We start from the raw sequence: 20,989 nt of genomic DNA on the forward strand, positions 1-20,989 counted from the left end.
GGAGGTTTCTGAGAAATGCTTTTGAATTTTTTCCCAAACTTGATAAACAAACTCGCAACCAACATCTTGTTTCTGAAAGTTAATTTTCAGGTTATGAGATAGTGATCTTTTACCTTTTATTGTTAATACCTTTTAGAACAGTTGAACTTATTAATAGACTTTTTTTTTTCGATAAATGGTTCAATACTCTCAACCACAAAGAGAAAAAATTCAGGTAAAAATATTGTTGTATATAAATATGTGAAAAAACGACGTAAAATAAATCACAAATAAATTTTAGACTCTAAAATAACAACTCAATTTATAACAATCTATACGTCACCAAAAAATAGAGCAGCAATATCATCAAAAAATCCCATAAAAAAAAAAACCCTTATTAGTAGACTTTAAAGATAGATCTCTCAAGACAAAGGTTGCACCATCTATTATGCAACAATTCCTTATTACATCTTCATCTAACAAAAATCATAAGAATATTTTCCGTATAAATAAGCTGCAAAAAGAAAAATTATCAAATTAATTAGCAACAACATATATAAATCACTAATAACTTGTATGCATATACATTCACAACATTCACTAATATTTTCCAATTTTAAAGTATGCTTAGAAGATAAATAACATCCTCCAACAATTAATTAAATTATAGGTTTGCTTTTCTTTGTAAAAATTCATTTGTCAAATGGATTCAATCCTAGGTAGTTGTTGTAGAAATTAAACTCACGAATTTCCCATTTTTGTTTTCGATTTCTTAACGCAAAAGAAATAAGACCTATTTGATTTAAATATGAACTATTTGATGTACAAAACTCATGACAAAATAAATTTGTTCACCTTGAAAACCAATTCCTCATAGAATTTCATTGTGTAGAATTGTTTATTACCTTAAAGATAACCATATAAAAGGCTTGCAATGAATCTTTGCTTGATAAATCTACGAGAGTAGCGCGATACCAGACGAACAAAGCCATGACAGCATGAGAAAGAACCTAACAAATTGAACGATATATTAAAGTAAGGAAAAGTTTAGGGACCAGCAATTTTGTTAAATTTTGGCCAGCATATAACCAGTAAAAAAAAGTGAGCCATTGGATGAAATCTCACACCAATCTCACACCATTAAAACCATCATTGATAACTATTTGATGGCTACAAATCACAAAAGTTGCTAGCCCCTAGCATTCCTCTTAAAGTAAAATCATTAATTAGTCAAATAGTCAAATAATAATTAACTTCAGTAACTTTTTTTTTGGACTACTAATTCAACTAGAAATTAAAATAATCTGTTTAGAATTTGAAATTCAATAGAATAAAATTAAAACTATTATATATTACCACAAAAATTTTGCTCCAAAAAAAAGGAGAAGATGCTCCAATCATAATAGCAACTCCATAAGCCATTTCCAGAAGAAAAACACAAAACCAGAATACCTAAGAAAAAATTAAAGAATAAATGTAAGCATAAGATAATAGCACAACTTAGTATATATATATATATATTAAGTTTCAGTTTAATGGCAGTTAATAATATATATGTCAAGTTACGTTAGGAGAAGCTCGGATTTTAGACTTTTCATTTAGGGTTTGTTTGGATGGAAAGATGGAAATAGAAAGGAAGGAAATAGAAAGCAAAGAAAAGAAAGAAAAGAATTTGAATGTATTTTTATTTTCTCTTAAATTGTTTGGATGAAAGGAAAATAGAAAGAAAGAAAAGAAAAGAAAGAATAATTTTCTTTGTTTGGTTAGAAAGAAAATTAGAGAGAAAAAAAAATGAATTAGTAGTAAATAATATTTTTGTCCTTGTATTTATAAAAATAGTATTTTATGTATATGATTTATAAAAGGACAAATATGGAATAATGTTTTTGGGTTTCATTTTCCTCTCATTTTTCCGTCCATAGTTCGAAGGAAAAATTGAGTGGGACCCATTCTTAATTTTAAACTGTTTTAGTTTTCCACTCAAAATTTCATTCCAAACAAACAAGGGAAAATAAACGTTTTCCCTTTCACTTCCTTCCTTTTATTTTCTTTTCCTTGATTTTCAGTCCAAACAAACAATACCTTAGAGAGAGACAATATTTAAGTTTTAACTTATTAGCAATTAGTAATGATATTTATTTTTTGGTTAAGTTATATTGGGAAAGACTACTTAAACTTTAAAAAGAAAGACATATGCAGTTTGAGTTATAACTCATTAGCATCTAGTAATCATTGTATTTAACATGAGAGAATAAAATACCTTCTTAGGACCTAAACGTACTGCCAAAGTTTGGAGACCTGCCATTTTGTCTCCTTCGATATCAGGTATATCCTATTTAATTAATTTCATAAAATAATGTTATTACGTAAAGTGACTAAATACCTTGCTTTATCCAATGCTAGTGTATAAATTAAATGTTTATTTTGAGAATCTAAAAAATTTTACCTTTGCCAACATTATAATGCCATAGAAAATGCCCATGACTGCAGTAGCAAAAACTAGTGATCTTGGAAAGATAGCTTTCTTCTTGAGCATAGTCTAAATTATGCATGCTATACATTAGACTTCCATGAAATTAAAGCTTAGTAAGAATCAAAATAGTTTATCATGTATTCGAGTATAGTACAATCTAAATTAAAGTTGCTATTATTTACATAAAATTTAAAGCATAAACATCTACAATATTATATGTTTCTAAGGAGTAATGTTTTAGTACGATAATACCTTCATGTGAAAAAAGGGACCAAAATTAAATGATATCAGCATAGAAAATACATTAGCCATCACTGAAAGTATTGTAGATTTCTTCCATCTCAATAAAGGTAACTGCGAAGTAAAAAAAATTAACGATATTAATTATAGAGAGTATAAACAATGTAATTGTATACCTATATAATATACATCTACACTATATATAATAATAATATAAGAAGAGTTAATGTCTAATTTTCTTTTTAAAAATATCTTTTATTATATATAATTTATGAAAAAAAAATTTTGTTATTTCCATAACTTAAAACCCAAGATCTCTTAATTAAATTATAAATAACTCATAATCTCAATTAATTCTATTTTTATTATTTTAGCACATTTAATATATAAAAAAGTGGATCAATAGCTACATTGCCAATTGATACACTAATATATATAAAGAGTGAGTCGTTGTCTTCAAACTTTATAACATATTTGTTTGACCAAAGTCTCATCCTAATACAAAAACATTAAGAAAGTTATTATAACATAAACTTGTTACATTCTTTTATTTAAATTTGTTGCATGCCAACGCAAATTAAATAACAAGTATATACTTTAATTTCTGTAGCATAATTCCCACTCTTAATCCCACTTAGATATAAGTCTTTTCTTCAAAGAAGAAATTTGAATAAAATAAACATTAATATTATGATGACATGAGTTCTAAATACGCATAATTAATTATTCAAGTTTAACCAACCTCTCTCTAAAATATTGCATAATAAATTTTGTCTCTCCGACTCATTGTGGTTTATCTTTGAATTTTCTACTTTTGTTTTCACCATTCTTTATTTTTATAATTTTATGAAGAAAAATATAAACGTAGAAATAAAAATAGAAAATATTATTTTAACTTTTACTTTTTTTCTATAACAAAATTCTAAAAGTAAAAGAAAATAATTTCTTAAATCAAATGGACTCAAAATTTTTCACTAGATGATTTATAAGGGTATGTCTAAAATGAGCCCAACAATTATGTGTTTATTAAATGTGCCATATTTATATAGATCATTAGATTTTATTATATGAAAATCAAAGACTAATATAAAAGAAGAGCATTGATGGACTCTAATAAATACAGAATATTTTAGTACATAAATAAATACTTTAAATGACAATTTAATACACAATACTTTAAATGGCAACGAAATCTTTTATTCTTAAATAATTAAATATAAAACAAAAAATATGAATATTCTTTATTCATTAAGATTAATTATTTTGTAAGATTTATAATATTAAAATAATATTTTAAACTATAATATAAAAATATAAAATAATTAAAATTTTATTTTATATTACTTGACAAATAATTAAATTATTATATTCAAAATTTATTAACTACTATTTTTGTTAAAAATATTATTATGTAATATAATTTTTCATCAAAATATTTTAAAAATATAATTTATTTAAAATATTATATATAATACATAAAAATATTAATTTTTTATTTTTTATTTTTTTTAAAAAGACAGAATAAATAATAAATAATATAATTTTAAATGCATGCCTATCACATTATATATTTACTTACATTAGTAAGATCTAAACTAATTAAATTTACGCAATTAAAAATTTCATGTTATTCTTTCTCTCTCTTTATTGTTATCCTTTCATTTTTTTTTTAATATAAATAATCAATCCATTTTATTTTTAAGGTGGTGATGTTATTAAATGATTGGTGTGCTTGGTTTAAGATTAAAAAAATTGAGAATATTTTGTGAGAGAATTTTATATATCAAACTTGTCTGTTTAATATTATAAATTATCTAAAATTGTTTTAAATGTTTTAAAAAAATAAATACAGTTACCTTTGCATTATAATATATATTTAAAAGCTAACTTATATTCTCTCTTTACATGGAAATAGTAAGTATTTATGCTTTTTGTTCGGATTAAAATGTCAACAATTATGATAATATAATTTATTTGAGAATTAAAATTTAAAATCCGAGTCAAACAAATAAAAGATATTATATTCCTGTGCCATAATTTCCAAGAACAGATTAAAATAATTTAAAATAAGATAAAATTCTTTTATTTTAAATAAAAGTGGAAATATTATGATATTATATTCTAAACTTACCTATATCTCTCGCGTTTGAACTTTGAAGGATTATTAGGTGTTAATAATATACGCAAGAAATAATAAAGTAATTCATAATAATTTATTTTGTTTTATAAATTGTATTTAAATAATATAGAATTTTTCATGTTAAGTCATATCTTAAGAGTTTTAAATTATTCATCTAATTATCTTAGCTTTAAAGTTTAAATCATTGTCCATTTGGACTAATTCTAAACTCAACCAAATATAACTGTACAAAAAATTTATTTGGGTATGAATTACCTCCACTATTAAAAAATATTAAAAATTTAATTAGAAAAATAAAAAATAAAGAAATGATATTATTATAAATATATAATTATAAAAATTATATATATAAAACTATAAATGTTAAATTTAAAAAATAATATTAAATCATTATCTACTCAATATTACCAAAAATTAAATATGAATAAAAAAGACTAGAAGAAAGAGTTATGAGGTGATATATATTAGAGAGTCTAAAGAATAAAAGAATATATTAATCCTATATCAGTCACTATTACATACACATATGATACATATATGTAGTTGATACATATTATTTATTCGGTTTTCCTAAAAAATAAAAAAATAATATTTTCATGTATTATATATAATATTTTAAATAAATTATATTTTGACAAATATTTGATAAAAAATTATATTATATAATAATATTTTTAATAAAAATAGTTTGTTAATAAGTATTGAATATAATAATTTAATTATTTATCAAGTAATATAAAATAAAATTTAATTATTTTATATTTTTATGTTAATTTTTTAATATTATAGAAAATAATTAAATATAATTTTTTAATATTATAGAAAATTTTTTGCATAATAATTAATTTTAATGAATAAAAAATATTTATATTTTTGTATTTATATGTTTTATATTTTTAATTATGTAAGTTTGATTAGTTTAGGTCTTACTAATATAAGTAAATATATAATGTGATTGGCATGTATTTAGAATTATAATTTTTATTTTGTTTTTCTAAAAAAATTGGAAAAAATGAAAAGGTTAATATTTTGATGTATTATATATAATATTTTAAATAAATTATATTTTTAAAATATTTTGATAAAAAATTATATTATATAATAATATCTTTAACAAAAATAATTAATTAATAAATATTGAATATAATAATTTAATTATTTGTCAAGTAATATAAAATAAAATTTTAATTATTTTATATTTTTATGTTACAGTTTAAAATATTATTTTAATATAATTTTTTAATATTATAAAAATATTTTACATAATAATTAATCTTAATGAATAAAAAATACTCATATATATATTTTGTATTTATATATTTATATTTAATTATTTAAGAATAAAAGATTCTATTGTCATTTAAAGTATTGTGTATTAAAGTATTATCATTTAAAGTATTTATTTATGTACTAGGATATTCTGTATTTATTAGAATCCATCAATGCTCTTCTTTTATATTAATCTTTAATTTTCATCTAATAAAATCTAATGGTCTATATAAATGTGGCACATCTACATAATTATTGTGCTCATTTTAGACATATCCATTTATAAGGCAATTAAATGAGCGAGCAGAGGAGTTTGAGCTAACTCGTTACAAGTTGCGAGCCAAAATTAGAAAAATGAGTTAGCTCAAATTTTAAACTAGTAAAAAAAATGTTAATCCGACTCGACTCAATAAAGTATGAATGAGTTAGATGAGTTGATTCGTTGACTCATTTTTTCTTTTCTTTTGTAAAAAAATTCTTCATATTTTTAGTAATTTTTTTTATTTGATATCCATATAAATAAAAAAACAAAAATGTTTGGTAACAAAAAAAATTAACAAAAAACAGTCATAATTTATCTTATTTAACATTCATTAATTATTGTGACAATTAATAAATACTAAATAAAATAAGCTATAACTATTTTTTTGTCTTTCTAATATTATCGTAAAAAAAAAATCATACATTAATATATTTTTAGAATAAATTATCTAAAATCTAAAAAATTGGTTAACAAGAAAAAAGATTTTGTATCCTAAAAGAGACTTTATACACTAAAAAAGGAATCAGATAAGTCAACTCGTACCCACTCATTCCAAACCCGTTTACAAACTGAATTAAATTGACCTTCTTTTATGAGTTATGATTTGACCCCTACTTTTATATGAGTTATGATTTAATGATTTTACTAACTCGATTCTCCTATTTTTATCACTCCTATTTTTATGAGCAATTCGAGAGTCATAGCTCAGATGGCCTTAGACGAATTTTTACAACATCTGAACTATATCTTACCATCCCATGCTTAATCTATTTTTTTATTATCTTCAAATAAATAAAAATAAAAAGAATTGAAACAAGAAGTTGGGGAAAATAATGTGACATTTTTTAACTAGTGACTAATTAAAAAAGAAATGTCAAACGAATCTTGAATTGGTAGACACCTATTTATAACCAAAGAAACCTATTTCAAGTTGAATAATTTGTAGAAGAATTATATGATGTCAAGTTTCATACCACTAATCACTTTTAACGGTTATTTAATTTTTTAATACAATAAAAATAACTATTAATATATTTATCCATAATTAGATATTAGTCATTTTATACTTTATTAATAAAAAATTTTAACTGCAATCATATAATTATTGGTAAAAACTTTTTTAACGATCACAAAAATATATAATTTTTATTATAACATATAATAATAACAATAAATATATAATTTCTATAAAAATAAAAGTTAAACAAGATATATAATAATTATTATATTATTTATTACTAAAAATTTATCACGAAAAATAATTTTTACTGTAGTATACTTTAAAGATTTTTTATTTAAATTAAAAAATCTTTCAATATATATTCATCAGGCAACATAATATTTTAAGAGATCAAAATGCATGTAATAAAGAGCTCACATCCACAGAATAAGCAGTAATTAGAGAAAAAAAAACTGTAAAAAAGATACTAATATGCATTTATTTCTACAGAAAATAATATTAAAAAATAACTCACATCAACTGAATAAGCCGACATTAAAAAAAAGCTTCCAAAAAGAGCCCAAAGCAATGGCTTTGATCCTATGATCCATCCAACTCCAAAGCTCTGTACAAAAACACATATTAACGTTGAAGAAATTAAAGGACACCTAAGAAATGAAAAATATAAACGACTACAACCAACTCTATTTGGCAACTACTGTTTTTTTATGGATGAGAACATAAGTCTTGTGATATTCCTATATTTTATTTCTCTTTTCTTTCCTTCCTTTTATTTATTATATGATAAAATCATACTTTAATTAAGATATATATAAAAATTATTCCTTTGAATTCAAAGTTTCACTTATTTATATTAAAAAAAAAATATTAAACTAATAAGTTATTTTTGTAACTAAATTTATCCAATTTTTTTTCTTTATCTTATGTGTCTCCTCTTTTTTTTTTTTTTAATTAATTTTTATATATAAATAAGTTATTGAACCAACTTGATTGAATTAATTACCAAAATAACTTGGTTATTTAGCATCATCCACCTTAAAAAAGTATCCAACTTATCAAAAAGTTGTCAAATTGAAATTTCTTGTCCAGTTTTAAATAAATTATTTTTTATTAAAATAAAATTTAAAGATATTATATCATAAGAAAGTCACACAGATAGGATTATATTCAATCTTCAAACATATTATTTATTCAAATTAACTTTGAAATATAAGTATATAACTAATAAATAAATTATGGACGGATCACGGAAAATGAAAATAGATTAAAAACAAATGGAAATTTCCCGTCCCTAATACGGATTGAAGATCAATTTTAATCACAAAATATAACCATTCAAGTCGATAATAGCAGTGATCACAGAATATTTTTACATAATTTTTTCTTTTAGAAAAAGGAAAACTAGATCAGATACTGTTAAAAATTAATTATAGTATAAACTTTTTAATATAAATTAGATACTATTTATGAAAATTAATAAGACTTGAACATGCGTGTGTGTATATAAGTAAAGTATTGTTTTTGTTCTTAATATTTGGGATAAGTTTTAAAGTTGTTTCTAATGCTTAAATCGTTCTATTTAAGTCCCTATCATTTTAAAATCATCTATGTTATTGTGTTGTTAGTGATATGTTAATAGAATTGTTAGTAGAATAACATTGAGATAATTTTAAAATATTAAGGATTTAAATAGATCGAAAACGATGAGAATAAAATGATATATGAGTCTTAGAAAATTACCAAATTAAGTAAAATAAAAATGAATCTTAATGAAATAAATTGCATTATAAATTCAATAATCTTACTCATGTTTCAAAAATGATTGGTAGATAAACTTTAGAAAAAAAAAAGAGCATGATAATGATACAATAAATTATAAATTATACATTTTTGTCTCTAACACTGCATTTGTTTACAGGCCAGGATACTAAGATAGGAATATAGAGACACAAAATCGTATTTGACAGATGAGATATTGACAGAGACATTATATCCAGAGACACTGCATTAATGTATTTAATTTTGTGTCTATCCTAATAAGAAGGATACAGAGACACTAACAATAGACACAATTTATTTTTTATTTTTTCTTTCATTATTCTTGTTAATTTTTCATAATTATATTTTTTATTATTATATTTTTCTTTCTAAATTTATTAAATGAAAAAAATGAGAATAAATTAGATTTTTATAATTTGTTCTAGTTTATTACTAAACAAAATATAAAAATATTAATTTTTGTGCCTCTGTCTTTTGTATCTTGTTCTTAGTATTTTGTCTTATTCTTAGAACTAAACACAGCCTAATATATCAAACTTCTTTAATATTTAATTTATTTAATTTTTATTGTTAAGTTTAAAATAAATTTTAATGTTATCCTTCAATAATATTAATTTTTTTAGGATAGCTAGTTATTAAATTTATTTCTTTAATTTTACTGTTAATAGAAAATAAATTTATTTAAAATGAAGTAATGTAATTAAGAGTAAAATTAAAAAAATAAATTAATTTAGAATAAAAATAATGTGATTAAGAATAATTTATTTAAATATAATTAAAAAATAATTAAATAATTATCTACCATAAAAAATTAATATTATTAAAAGATAAAATTAAAATTTATTTTAAAATTAAAAAATAAAATTTAATCAAATTAAACATTAAAGAAGTTTGTTATAATAGAGATAAAAATGGTATAATTTATACTTTATTATATATGTACCATATTTTATTTTTTTTTTTTGTTTTTTTTAATTTATCTATTAACCATTCCACAAGCATTACATAATGAGTAAAACTCTTTAAGAATAAAATTAAAAAAAAATAAATTTACTTCGAATGAAATTAATGTGATTAAGAATACTTTATTTGGATGTGATTAAAAAATAATCATAAAAAAATTAATATTATTGAAGGATAAAATTAAAATTTATTTCAAAGTTAAAAATAAAATTTATTTAAATTAAATATTAAAAAAATTTGGTACGTTAGCAATAAAAAGGTATAATTTATACTTCATTATATATGACTCATGCTCTTTTTTTCTTTTTTGAAAAATTATCTACTAATCATTCTACAAGTATTTTATAATTTATAAAAATTTCAAATTTTTAATGCAATTCATTTTATTAAAACTTATTTTTATTTTTTTGATATGATAATTTTTCTAAGGGTAATATATTATTTTTTTTTCAATATTTTTGTCTTATTTAAATCTTTAATGTTTTAAAATTGTTCTAATGTCTCATTATCAACTCTGCTAATAAATTACTAATGATAAAATAATATTAAAATAATTTTAAAATATTAAAAATTTAAATAAGACGATTTAAACCGTGTATATATGTGTAGAGATAATACCGTAAGTAAAAATGAGGTCACAAGTATAACTCCATTTCTGAAGGAATAAACTCCTGATGCCAAAGGAAGGTATGGCTTGTTAATCTACAATAGAAAAGGGAATTTAGTATAGGTAATTTAAAAAATATGACAAATCTTAAGTATATTTCTGGGTATATTATCTCATGCTAAAACAAATTGATGAAGGTAACTTTTTACATGGCTACAAATATAATAAATAATGAAGGCAACATATTTAACTTTTATATACTTTTTATAAAGAAAAATTATATGATCCTAATGGAGCCAAGATATTTAATACTAGTAATTATAAGTTCATACCTTGTCTATTTCAAGATCCGCTAATTGATTTACTCCAACAATGTACATATGCATAAAGAAGAAAGCTGCTACATACTTTAAACAAAAAGAAGAATAAAAACCACAATATTAGCAAAACACTTTAAAAATAACTACACATTTAAAGTAACATGGGCAAGGAAACAAATAAAGTATTCGGAACTGTTACTACAAACATTTTAATATAAAATAAATAGTATTTATGTAAATAAAGATTTGAATATTATATATATACCAAATTAAAAATATAGATGAATAAATATTTAGAAACCTTAAAAATTACAAATAGGACATCTATTATATGGATATAGACTATTTAAGAGAAAATAAAAAAGTATATGCTAAGTACAAATTCAAAAAATAAGGGGAAAAAGAAATCAAAAGTGGCTTCTATCTAGTCAATTTCAGTATATACAATAATGATATTAGGAAGCCTTTTTTTTTTTTTTTTTGGGGTACACGAAATATTGATGTGTTAAGAATGATTTAACCAAAAAACATGATGGAGTAATTAATAAATTACTAAATTATTGCTTTTCCATTTGTATACATATTATTGGTGTTTAATCACCTGCAAAAAGCCATTGAAAAATGTTGGAGATAATTCTGATAAATTATCGACGGCAAGAAGTGATGATGAAAATGAACCCACTATCTGAAAGGAGAAAAAATAAACAATATTTTTAAAAGATGCAACAGCATATAGTAATTATTATTTTGTTCAAAGGCTTAATTTCTTTAGTGAAGAAAAGAACGAAATTAACCATGGCAATGAATGCGTAGAATCTGCTAAACTTGCGGGAAGCATCTAAAGCATGAATGATGGAGTTGAAGATGGTTTTTGAATGTGGTTCAGCTTCATGTGATGATTGTGTCACATTCATGAGGTACTTCTTTTCATCATGTTTTTCACATGTTTTAATTGTAGATCCTCTTTCAAATATGCCTCTGGATTTATGCTTCAGTGATGTCTTCAAATTATATTCTTTTGACAATTTTTCACTCTTATTCAACGAAGCTTTTGTTACAAAAGAACCTGAATAATCAAATTAATATCTTAGTAGGGGCAGACATTAAAAATTCAAATATCATCATTATTTATTTATTGAGTTTTTAATTTAGGATGCATGTTGCTGCGTGGAAATCTTTTAAGAAAAACTTATTTATTCAACTATCTTATGTTATACGGAAAAAAATTATGGAAATATATATTCAGTATTTATGAAAAATTTAATTAAAATATAGCTAAAATAATGGTTATGAAACTTTGGCAACATTTAAAAATATAGCTAAAATTAAGGTTATATTTTTTATTATTTTGCAACCATGTTTAATTTAATTGCAGTTTTTGCTTTTTTTTTTTCAAATTAAAAAGTATTGTTTAATGAAAAAATGTAATATTAATTTTAGTTACATCTTTTAAGCATCATTAAAATTCTATAACTACCGTAATCATAGCTACTATAGAATATACCAATATAAAATTTACCAGAGAAATAGTAATTGTGGGCGTGTTTTTTACTCTCCCAGTAGCCTCTACCTAGTAATATCACAATTTGTTATCAGGAAAACGAAGAGAATTAAAAGAATAATAAAATAAAATAAAACTAGAAGAAAAGAAAATAAAATGAAAATTTTAAAATATAACAAACACTATGTTGTCATGAGTGTTATCGTGATATTGTGGGTTCCGAAAATATAGTTATTACGTTGGATATTGGAGAACTATTTGTTTTTTATATTAGAGTGGTAACGGTGTTTTTTTTTTAAATGTAAATTGTTGGGGTGTTATTTTTAAATGTGGAACTGTTTAATTAAAGAAGTAAAAATTGGACCGTCCGATTTGTTAGAAATACAGAAATTAGATCGTCCGATTTGTAAAAATACAGAAATCAGATTGTCCAATTTGTAAAAGATACAAAAATCAGACCATCTAAAGATACAGAAATTAAATCGTCGAATTTGTGTTCAAAAAAATTAAAAAATTTGAGGCACAGACTTTTCACAATCTTAAAAATCACAAAAAATTACAATATCAGATACAAAAAGAGGTGTACGTATAATAATGGTGTAGTTTACTTTACCAGGTTTTGCTATTATATATACCCACATTATTTTTATTAATCTTTTGCAAGGCATTCTGGTTATGCTTTCGCTTATTCAATTGGCTTATGAAGTTATTACATTGGGAGCTTTATCTATTTTATGTGTAGTACTCATTCTGATCCAAAAAAAAAAAAACCAAACCTTTTTTATATCTATATAAATACATGGGTTATATATATATGTATAAAATAATAAAAAAAATAATGAGAAAGATGAAAGAAAAAATACCGGTGGTGATGGAAGAAGGAAATGATGACCCTAGAAGCCTCAAAGCCATTGATCTAAGTATGCAATAGAAGCAAAATTCTCAGCAAACAAGACAAAAGCGAAAAGGAAGAATATGTCTAAGGGAAAGTATGAGGAGCCAATGGAATATTTATACAATGTGCACAATGGAAGTTTAGAGAGTATTAGAGATATAATCATTAGTGTTACCTTTTTCTATCACCTGAAGCTTTTGGGATGAGTGGTACCATGCATGGTATTAGAGCGCTATACCCAAAAGGTCAAAAGTTCGAGTCTTGGTGAATCCTAAAATTAGTTTAAATTTTTGTGAAGATGTTTATTATCGCTAGTACTCGGATGGTTAATCTAGGTAGTATGGGAGATGTTCATTTTGTAACTCAATAATCTACATATTGTACAAATAGTCCATTGTCTCCCTAGCGGGATCTTATGTCTAATAAAGAACGTAACGACACTGATAAAGACCGTAACGACACTGATAAAGGCAGTATCTAGTGACTTCGCTGTTGGACACAGAATTATAAATCAATTAATTAATTACATAGTCAAACACTTGAATTATTAAATTGTACCAAAAAAGTATATGTCTAATATTATAGCATGACTAATATTCAATTTATAATTTATTAAATAATCTGTTTTTATTATACGAATTATTTAAATAAGAGATTATTATGATTATTTATTTCATTAAATTTAACGATTTGTTACTATAGATAAAATTTATAATATTGATAAATAAAAATTTATAATTTGATCTAAATATTTTTTTATAAAATTACCTTTATTAGATGAAAGTGTAATAAATTTTATTTATTAAATTAATATATAGATGATATATACCAAAGATATGTCATTGAATTGACTCATAATAATGAGAATTTTTAATAGTTATTATTATTCTATATTTGTTATAGAATATTTAAAAAAAAAACATAATTTAGACTTTTTCCTTTTAATTTGTGATATGAATTTTAATAAAAAAGCTAAGTGATTGTTATAATTTAATTCTAGATATTTAATCATTATAAAAATGTAAAATTAAAAATTAAAATATTTATATCGATAGTTTAAACATTAATAATATTAATTATAAAATGTAATTATTCAAGAGAAAGTCTAAGGATTAGCACTTTTATTAAAATTTGAACAGCATTTAACCAGTAAAAGAAGAGTGAGTAATCTTACACCAATAAATGTAATCTCACACTATTAAAAATATAAATAATAACTAATTAATAACTACAAATTATAAAATTTGCTGGTCCTTAACACTCCTCATTATTTAATTATAAAATAATGTCCACAAAGAGTCCTTGCTAAAGAACTCTGTCATCATTAACATCAATCTTATGCTCATGGACAGTGGTTACTACAACAAATAAGGGTTTTCACAACGGTCGAAAACTGTTGTTATAGATAAAAAAACTATTCCTAAAATTTTAAGCAACGGTTTGACAACGATTTTTGACTTGTGGTATATGCGGCCGTTGCCAATACTCATAGGCAACGATTTTTTACTTAAGGTAATAGCAACAAAAAAAATCGTTGCTATAGTGACTGGCATAGACAACGGTTTTGACAACCATTTTTAAACAACGGTTTAGCACCGTTATTAGATAGACAACGGTTTAAAACCGTTCTCTTCCATGACGGAAAAGTTTAAAACCATAACTGGATAGGCAACAGTTTTAAGCGGTTGTAATTTTGTTATTCCCAAAGTCAACGGTTTAAAAGCGTTGCCTTCGGTGGTATTTTTTTGCAACGGTTTAAATACCATTGCCATTTTGTAGCTGCCTTTGGCAACGGTTTTAACACCATTGCCTTTTGTAATTTTTGACAACAATTTTTTGTAATTATATAATTCTTTATTTACAATAATTTTCTCACATTGAAATTAATTCCAACTATTTTTTTAATTTAGTGTCAATAAATAACCTTAACTATTTGAATCAAATTACTAAAGAAAATTAATTGAACATATACCATCAAATTTGATTTATAAAGTATTATGTAAGACCCACAATCACATTATATCATCATTGCAAAATATCATAACACTAATCTAAGTCATAACTACTAATTATATCATCATTTTTCAAAATATCATAATACTAGTCTAAGTCATAATAACCTTGAACTATATCATCTAATTTTGCAAAAGATACAATAACAAAAGAGAGTTGAAATAGCTAAGTAACAAGTATGTTTATCATCATTATGTCCACAAGTTCATGACGTTTACTCTCTAACATTTGCTCTTCAAAATTTGTGACCTTAATTAAATTTGCTTTCCCCTTCAACATGGTTTTCTGTAAACAAAACAAAAAATAGTAAATTAAATATAAAACTACACATTTCTAATACTAATAATGTTTAGACTAACAATAAGTAATTTTTCCCATCAAGAGCTTATTAATTCTAAAAGATTTCTAGAAGTCAACCACTAATGCTCAAAAGAAACATCTCAAGCAATCATGAAACTAAAAATTCGTATCTAACAAAGTATGCAAAGAAATTTAATCAATCAATCAATCAATCACTAAATGTTCTTAATAATTAAATCTTCAAAAGAAATTAAAGAGATAACATATTAAATTATTTAATTACCTATAGTGTAGTTCAATTTCTAAGATGATAGCAGCTACAAAGAGTGGTGTAGTTAAATGCTTAATACGGTACTCTCAATAGCTTGTGTTTTGTTGTTACTTAGAAAGTGCTCAAGTTAGTACTTTTGAACTACGACATGCATGCCTCAATAATTAAGGTGGGAAAAATAAGAAGAAATTTAAAAGTAATAGAAAAAAATCAAGATAACCATAAATTATACAATATATAATTAATCAACCTCAGTATATATTATAACGAAAAAGAGAGAAAGAACTAATACTGATGGATCGATTTTAAAAGTGCCTCGATGATGTGACTGAGTATAAACTGCCACTTCCCACTTCTACCAAGACTTCCAATTTATCCCAACAAAATTCAAAACAAGAAAATAAAGATAAAAAGACTAAGCTAAGAGTGAAAAAAAATTATAATTGGAAAAGGAAAAAAATCACAAACATTTTTAGTTTGCACTTTCCAATTCTTATAGATATATAAATTAAACTTCACCGGAAGGAGTGGATCTAAAGATAAAAATATAAATCCTTATCTTATTATTCATTATATATATATGAATATCATACAAATTAAAGGATATATACAAACATCTCCTGCTTTCAATCTTCTAATTTTGTAAATTTATTTTGTCACTACTTGATTGCAATACTTTGGTTTTAAAGAGACAAACTACAATAGTAGCAAAAAATGGAAGGTTTCCTTAGTAGCTATTTGTGCCATGTTTTGAAAACCAAAAAGGAAGAAGTACGCTGTAACACCCTAACTACCAAAGCTCACACTTCCGGCTGCGCGACTCTGATAGTTCGGACATTACGATGACTTTTATATTATTTAATACTAAAATATGAGCCTGTTTGAAACTTTAAACCGCAATACTGCTCCCAAAAATACTTTCATCCGATGACATACATCCATAAATACCATACAACTTACAAAACTCATAAAGAGTACATCCATATATATATATACATAATTATATATATAAGTAATATTACAAGTAATAATCAATACAATTCCTATCCCTCTTACAGATTATATCAAGATAAAGGCGAGGGTACAATAAACCATAACTAAAACAATACAGAGCATCACAGCAACAATTAAATAAGCTCTTCGTAACTTCTGCGCCATATCCTGAAAGGGGAAAAATGTAGGGGGGTGAGAACATCATCCTCGAAAGGGTTCTCAGTAGAGGGTTTTTAGGAATTACTGTAATAGGATACTTGAAGATAACCGCATCAGTGATTAATAACCGTCTTTTGCCTCTTTTCAAAAACAACAGTTTCCAATAAAAGTAAAGTCGGGAATCCTTTCTAAAAGAGGAACCGTTCAATTCTCAAAAACTCAAAAGCCTTTCAAAACGGTTTATCTATGCTGAAACAAAATAGCCTTTCATATTTCATTCCAAACCAGAAACACAAAACTGAAATCAACCATCAGTTCATTTCATTCCAACCGCGGCCCCAGGCCCAAACAATCCAACCAACAACCAATCACCACAATCCAACAGAGTCCCAGATGCAAACACAGATAGGAAGTTTAAGCACAAACAAACAGTTATTACAAGTAGAACAGTTAGCAATTAATCACATAGGCAAACCAAGTATAATATGCACACCCAACCAATGTCACACAAATGCATATGATGCATGCCTGTCCCTAGTGGCTGATGATATCATCTGTCGGTTATAGAGCCAACCCGACAAGTCCTGGTAGCTAACCATTGGACTGTCCCTCTGTCGTGCATCCCCAACTCGAGTTATACTCATCATAAACTTGATCATAATCATGATCCATATCCATCACCCTCACTGGTGAATATTTATCCATCACCATCACTGGTGAATATTTATGGGGGCGAGCTCCTCCGGGGCTTTCACAGTGCCCGGCCACACTTACGACATAGGGTCAACAGAGTATCAAGTCTCAACCTGGAGCATGTGGTGGCTAGCCACTGCTACTACCCAGGGAAACTCGTATCTCAGATAGTGGAAGTGCAACATTCACATTTATCAATGATTCAGCATAAACATGCAATCAATCTCATCCATGGATCAACATCCATCTCAGCCATCCGGCTCACGGTTCATTCTAGAACCAGCCAATATTCATATCATACACAGCCATTCCGGCTCACGGTTCAATCCAGAACCAATCAATATGTATAAACATACACAGCCATTCCGGCTCACAACAAAACAGCACTTCCACCATTCAACATCATTAAATTCATAAAGTCGGCATTTAAGCCATAAATCATTTCCTCAATTCATTTCACTTTGAAATCGAGTTTCAACTCTTTTCAGCCTTGGCTTTAAAGATCTCATTTCTCAAATCATCTCAGGCTCATAAGCCAAATTTACTCAAAGTGAGTTCCCTTTTTAAAATAAAGCCACTCTCGGCATTCTCTTTCCAAAACTTCCAAAACCATGGAAAGTTAAAGATTCTTTTTGGGAACATTCAAAATCACCCATCCAATAATGGGATTTTATAACAAAAGTTTCTTGCCAGAGTCCCAAGTCTTTAGGGAAGGTCATCTTACATCAATTCTTTAAAAGTCATTGAAACTCTTAAAATCATAGATTCTCGGTTCAAGTAAATAAAACTGAATTTATTATGAAACTGAACCATACAAAATCACAAGTTCCAACCCGGTCCAAAAATCAACTCATTTGAAACGGGACCAGTTCAATTGAATCAAACCGCTTTCAGATTTCTTTTTGGAACCCATTTTTCCAACTCTTCTAAAATGCCTCAAACTTGATTACTCAATCGAAAATCTAGGTTCCTTTAAAATCACTAAAAACTCCTTTTTATATTGAAATCAATATTATAGCATCATTCTTTCCTTCAGTGATTCAAACGGCAAACATAGTTCAGTTCTAAATAAACCGAACTCAACGTATAAAGTTCATCAAATAAATTAAGCTGGAAAGCATAATTATCCTCTTAATAAATCAAATGATACAATTTCTCAAATCCAAATCTTTTAAATAACCTTTCAAACAAGATTTAGATTTTATAGAAATTTCGGCAGCACCTCCCCTAAAACTTGGACTTTTGCCACCCGGTTCGGGTCCCAACTAAACCGTTTTCTCATTCCTTTTCAACAGCTCAAACCAGAAATCAATTCAACAGCAAACTAAATCCAACAGTTGCCTCAGTGGCATGTCTCAAGAAAACCATTTAAAAATCAACTCAATATCAACCGATTTAACTCATTTCCAAATCTTTAAAGAATCGGTTCAGTAACAAATCATTTATCAAAACCAAATCAATTAAAGCAACCCAGGCTGAATTTCAAGAGTATTCTATCTTTCACATCATCAAAATAATTGACTCGATTCAAACCAATCTTCAACGGATTAAACTCATTTCAAATCTTTAAAGAATTAACTTCAAACATTACATTTCACAAGCCACATAACAATTCAGCCAAACCAACATCCATAGTCATTCGAGTCAATCAAATAATACATAAGGCAGATACAATCACCAAATACACAATATCTCACATCAGTACCCATATGTAATAATTCCAATAATAAACTATAGTTTTCGGAAAGCGCCCCTACCTCAAAACGCAAATCCATAATCCAAACGCCTCACAGGGTCCTTTCCGCCTCAACCCGAAATCATTGGCAGCTTGAACCACAGCGTTGCTCACTTTTGCAGTAACCACATCAACTCTAATCGCAACACGTAACAAACGAGATCAACCCTCATAACAACGAATGCTACAACACCTCAACGTTTAACAGGGCAGCGACTAAAGGGGCTACCGGAACGTAAACGCTTACCGCAAATAAGAAGTGATTGAACCATGAAGCGGCAGCCCTGGTAGTGATTCCGGCAACGGCAACTTGCAGCAACTCCTAGCACACAGCCGCATCACAACTCTCATGGTAAGGATGAACTTTAATGGAGAAGGAAACTGAAGACGAGTTAAAGCTTACCAAACGACACCGATTCCAGTGGCAGTTTCCAGTGGCAACAGTGGTGGCGTTTCTCGGCGACCAGAGGCACAGCAGCCATGGCTGACGGCGATGCGAGCTCCATCACTAGTGATCGAGAAACACAGCAGAGGCGTTTACCCCACCCATGAGCTCTTCTCTCGGCGGGCAAGAGAAACAGAAGCGGAGCGCCACCGTGACTTTCTCTCGGAAGCTGGTGAGGACGACGACAGCCCTAATAGCAGCGACGGCGGGAGCGACTTCATCAGTAGCAACCAGGAGCGGCAACGGTATGGTGGTGACGCAGCAGAGACACGCGATGGTGACAGGCGGCAATGGCTTCCCCTGTCGTGCTCCCTCTGCCCTCGATCCCCTGTTCCTGCCCGATCTCTTTCTCCCTCTCTCTTTGTGCTCGCCGACGGTGGCACAAGTGGCGGCGACAAAACCCTTGTGGTGGTGGCGGCGGTTCAACAGGGACGAGCTTCTCCGGCTCGTGTGCAGCAGCGCCGTCGGGGAACACAGAAACAGCGGCGGCGCCAAGTCCTTCTCCCTCTCTTCCTCTTCTCCGCGGTCCCTTCCCTTGTTTCCCCCTTTCTGCCCGATCGCTTCCTCTGGCGGCACGGCTGGCAACGACGCCAGTGATGGCATCGACGGTGATCAGCTGGCGGCGACAACAACCCTCCTGGCCGGCGCACTCTCCTCTGTGGGTGTGTGTTTGCGTTTTAGGGGGAGAAAGGGGTTGGAGGCTTCTGCTGCAGCTCGAGTGTGTTGCTAGGCTGAGGGAGGATGAGGCTGCTGCCTCATTTGGGGGAATGGGCTGCGACGGCTAGGTTTGGGGAAGGCTTAGGGTTTTCTTTTTTTTTTCAAAAATTAGGGTTAGGGGCATTTTAGTAATTTTACATAAAATTGGGAATAATATAGTAATTGAAACCCCAAATTAAATCCAACACTATTTGTACATAGAAAATACTATTTGCTGATCAATTTCACAAATTATTTTCAATAAAATGCCCAAATCTAAAAATTAGAAATAGTA

General features: G+C 26.7%; 1 protein-coding gene across 2 annotated transcripts; it reads right to left on the reverse strand.

Moving 5' to 3' along the window:
- Positions 1 to 451: 451 nt before the first annotated feature.
- On the reverse strand, positions 452 to 13,406 carry LOC107613595 (naringenin 8-dimethylallyltransferase 2, chloroplastic-like). Of its 2 annotated transcripts, none has more exons than XM_088497201.1 (13): positions 13,358 to 13,406; positions 12,513 to 12,563; positions 11,788 to 12,059; positions 11,595 to 11,678; positions 11,006 to 11,080; positions 10,685 to 10,768; positions 7,839 to 7,928; positions 2,705 to 2,806; positions 2,426 to 2,518; positions 2,240 to 2,311; positions 1,336 to 1,431; positions 885 to 989; positions 452 to 493 (listed from the first exon to the last, which is right to left on the reverse strand). In XM_088497201.1, exons 1-13 carry the CDS (start codon positions 13,404 to 13,406, stop codon positions 452 to 454), a joined length of 1,215 nt encoding a protein of 404 aa, XP_088353327.1. The 2 variants fall into 2 exon arrangements, with proteins under 2 accessions (XP_088353327.1, XP_088353326.1); XM_088497200.1 differs by having other exon boundaries at positions 7,839 to 7,971; positions 10,659 to 10,768.
- Between the last annotated feature and the right edge of the window lie 7,583 nt (positions 13,407 to 20,989).

This window comes from Arachis ipaensis, chromosome B8, assembly GCF_059453495.1.
Source record: "Arachis ipaensis isolate K30076 ecotype BB chromosome B8, ASM5945349v1, whole genome shotgun sequence".
NCBI lineage: Eukaryota > Viridiplantae > Streptophyta > Magnoliopsida > Fabales > Fabaceae > Arachis > Arachis ipaensis.

Bases quoted from the DNA above. Each gene is read 5' to 3' on its own strand.
- LOC107613595 (XM_088497200.1), bottom strand. From the start codon at position 13,406: ATGGCTTTGAGGCTTCTAGGGTCATCATTTCCTTCTTCCATCACCACC. The intron at 10,769-11,005 runs GTATGAACTTAT...TTTCTATTGTAG, and splicing joins CGGATCTTGAAATAGACAAG to ATTAACAAGCCATACCTTCC. The intron at 2,519-2,704 runs GTATTATCGTAC...TGCATAATTTAG, and splicing joins GTCCCTTTTTTCACATGAAG to ACTATGCTCAAGAAGAAAGC.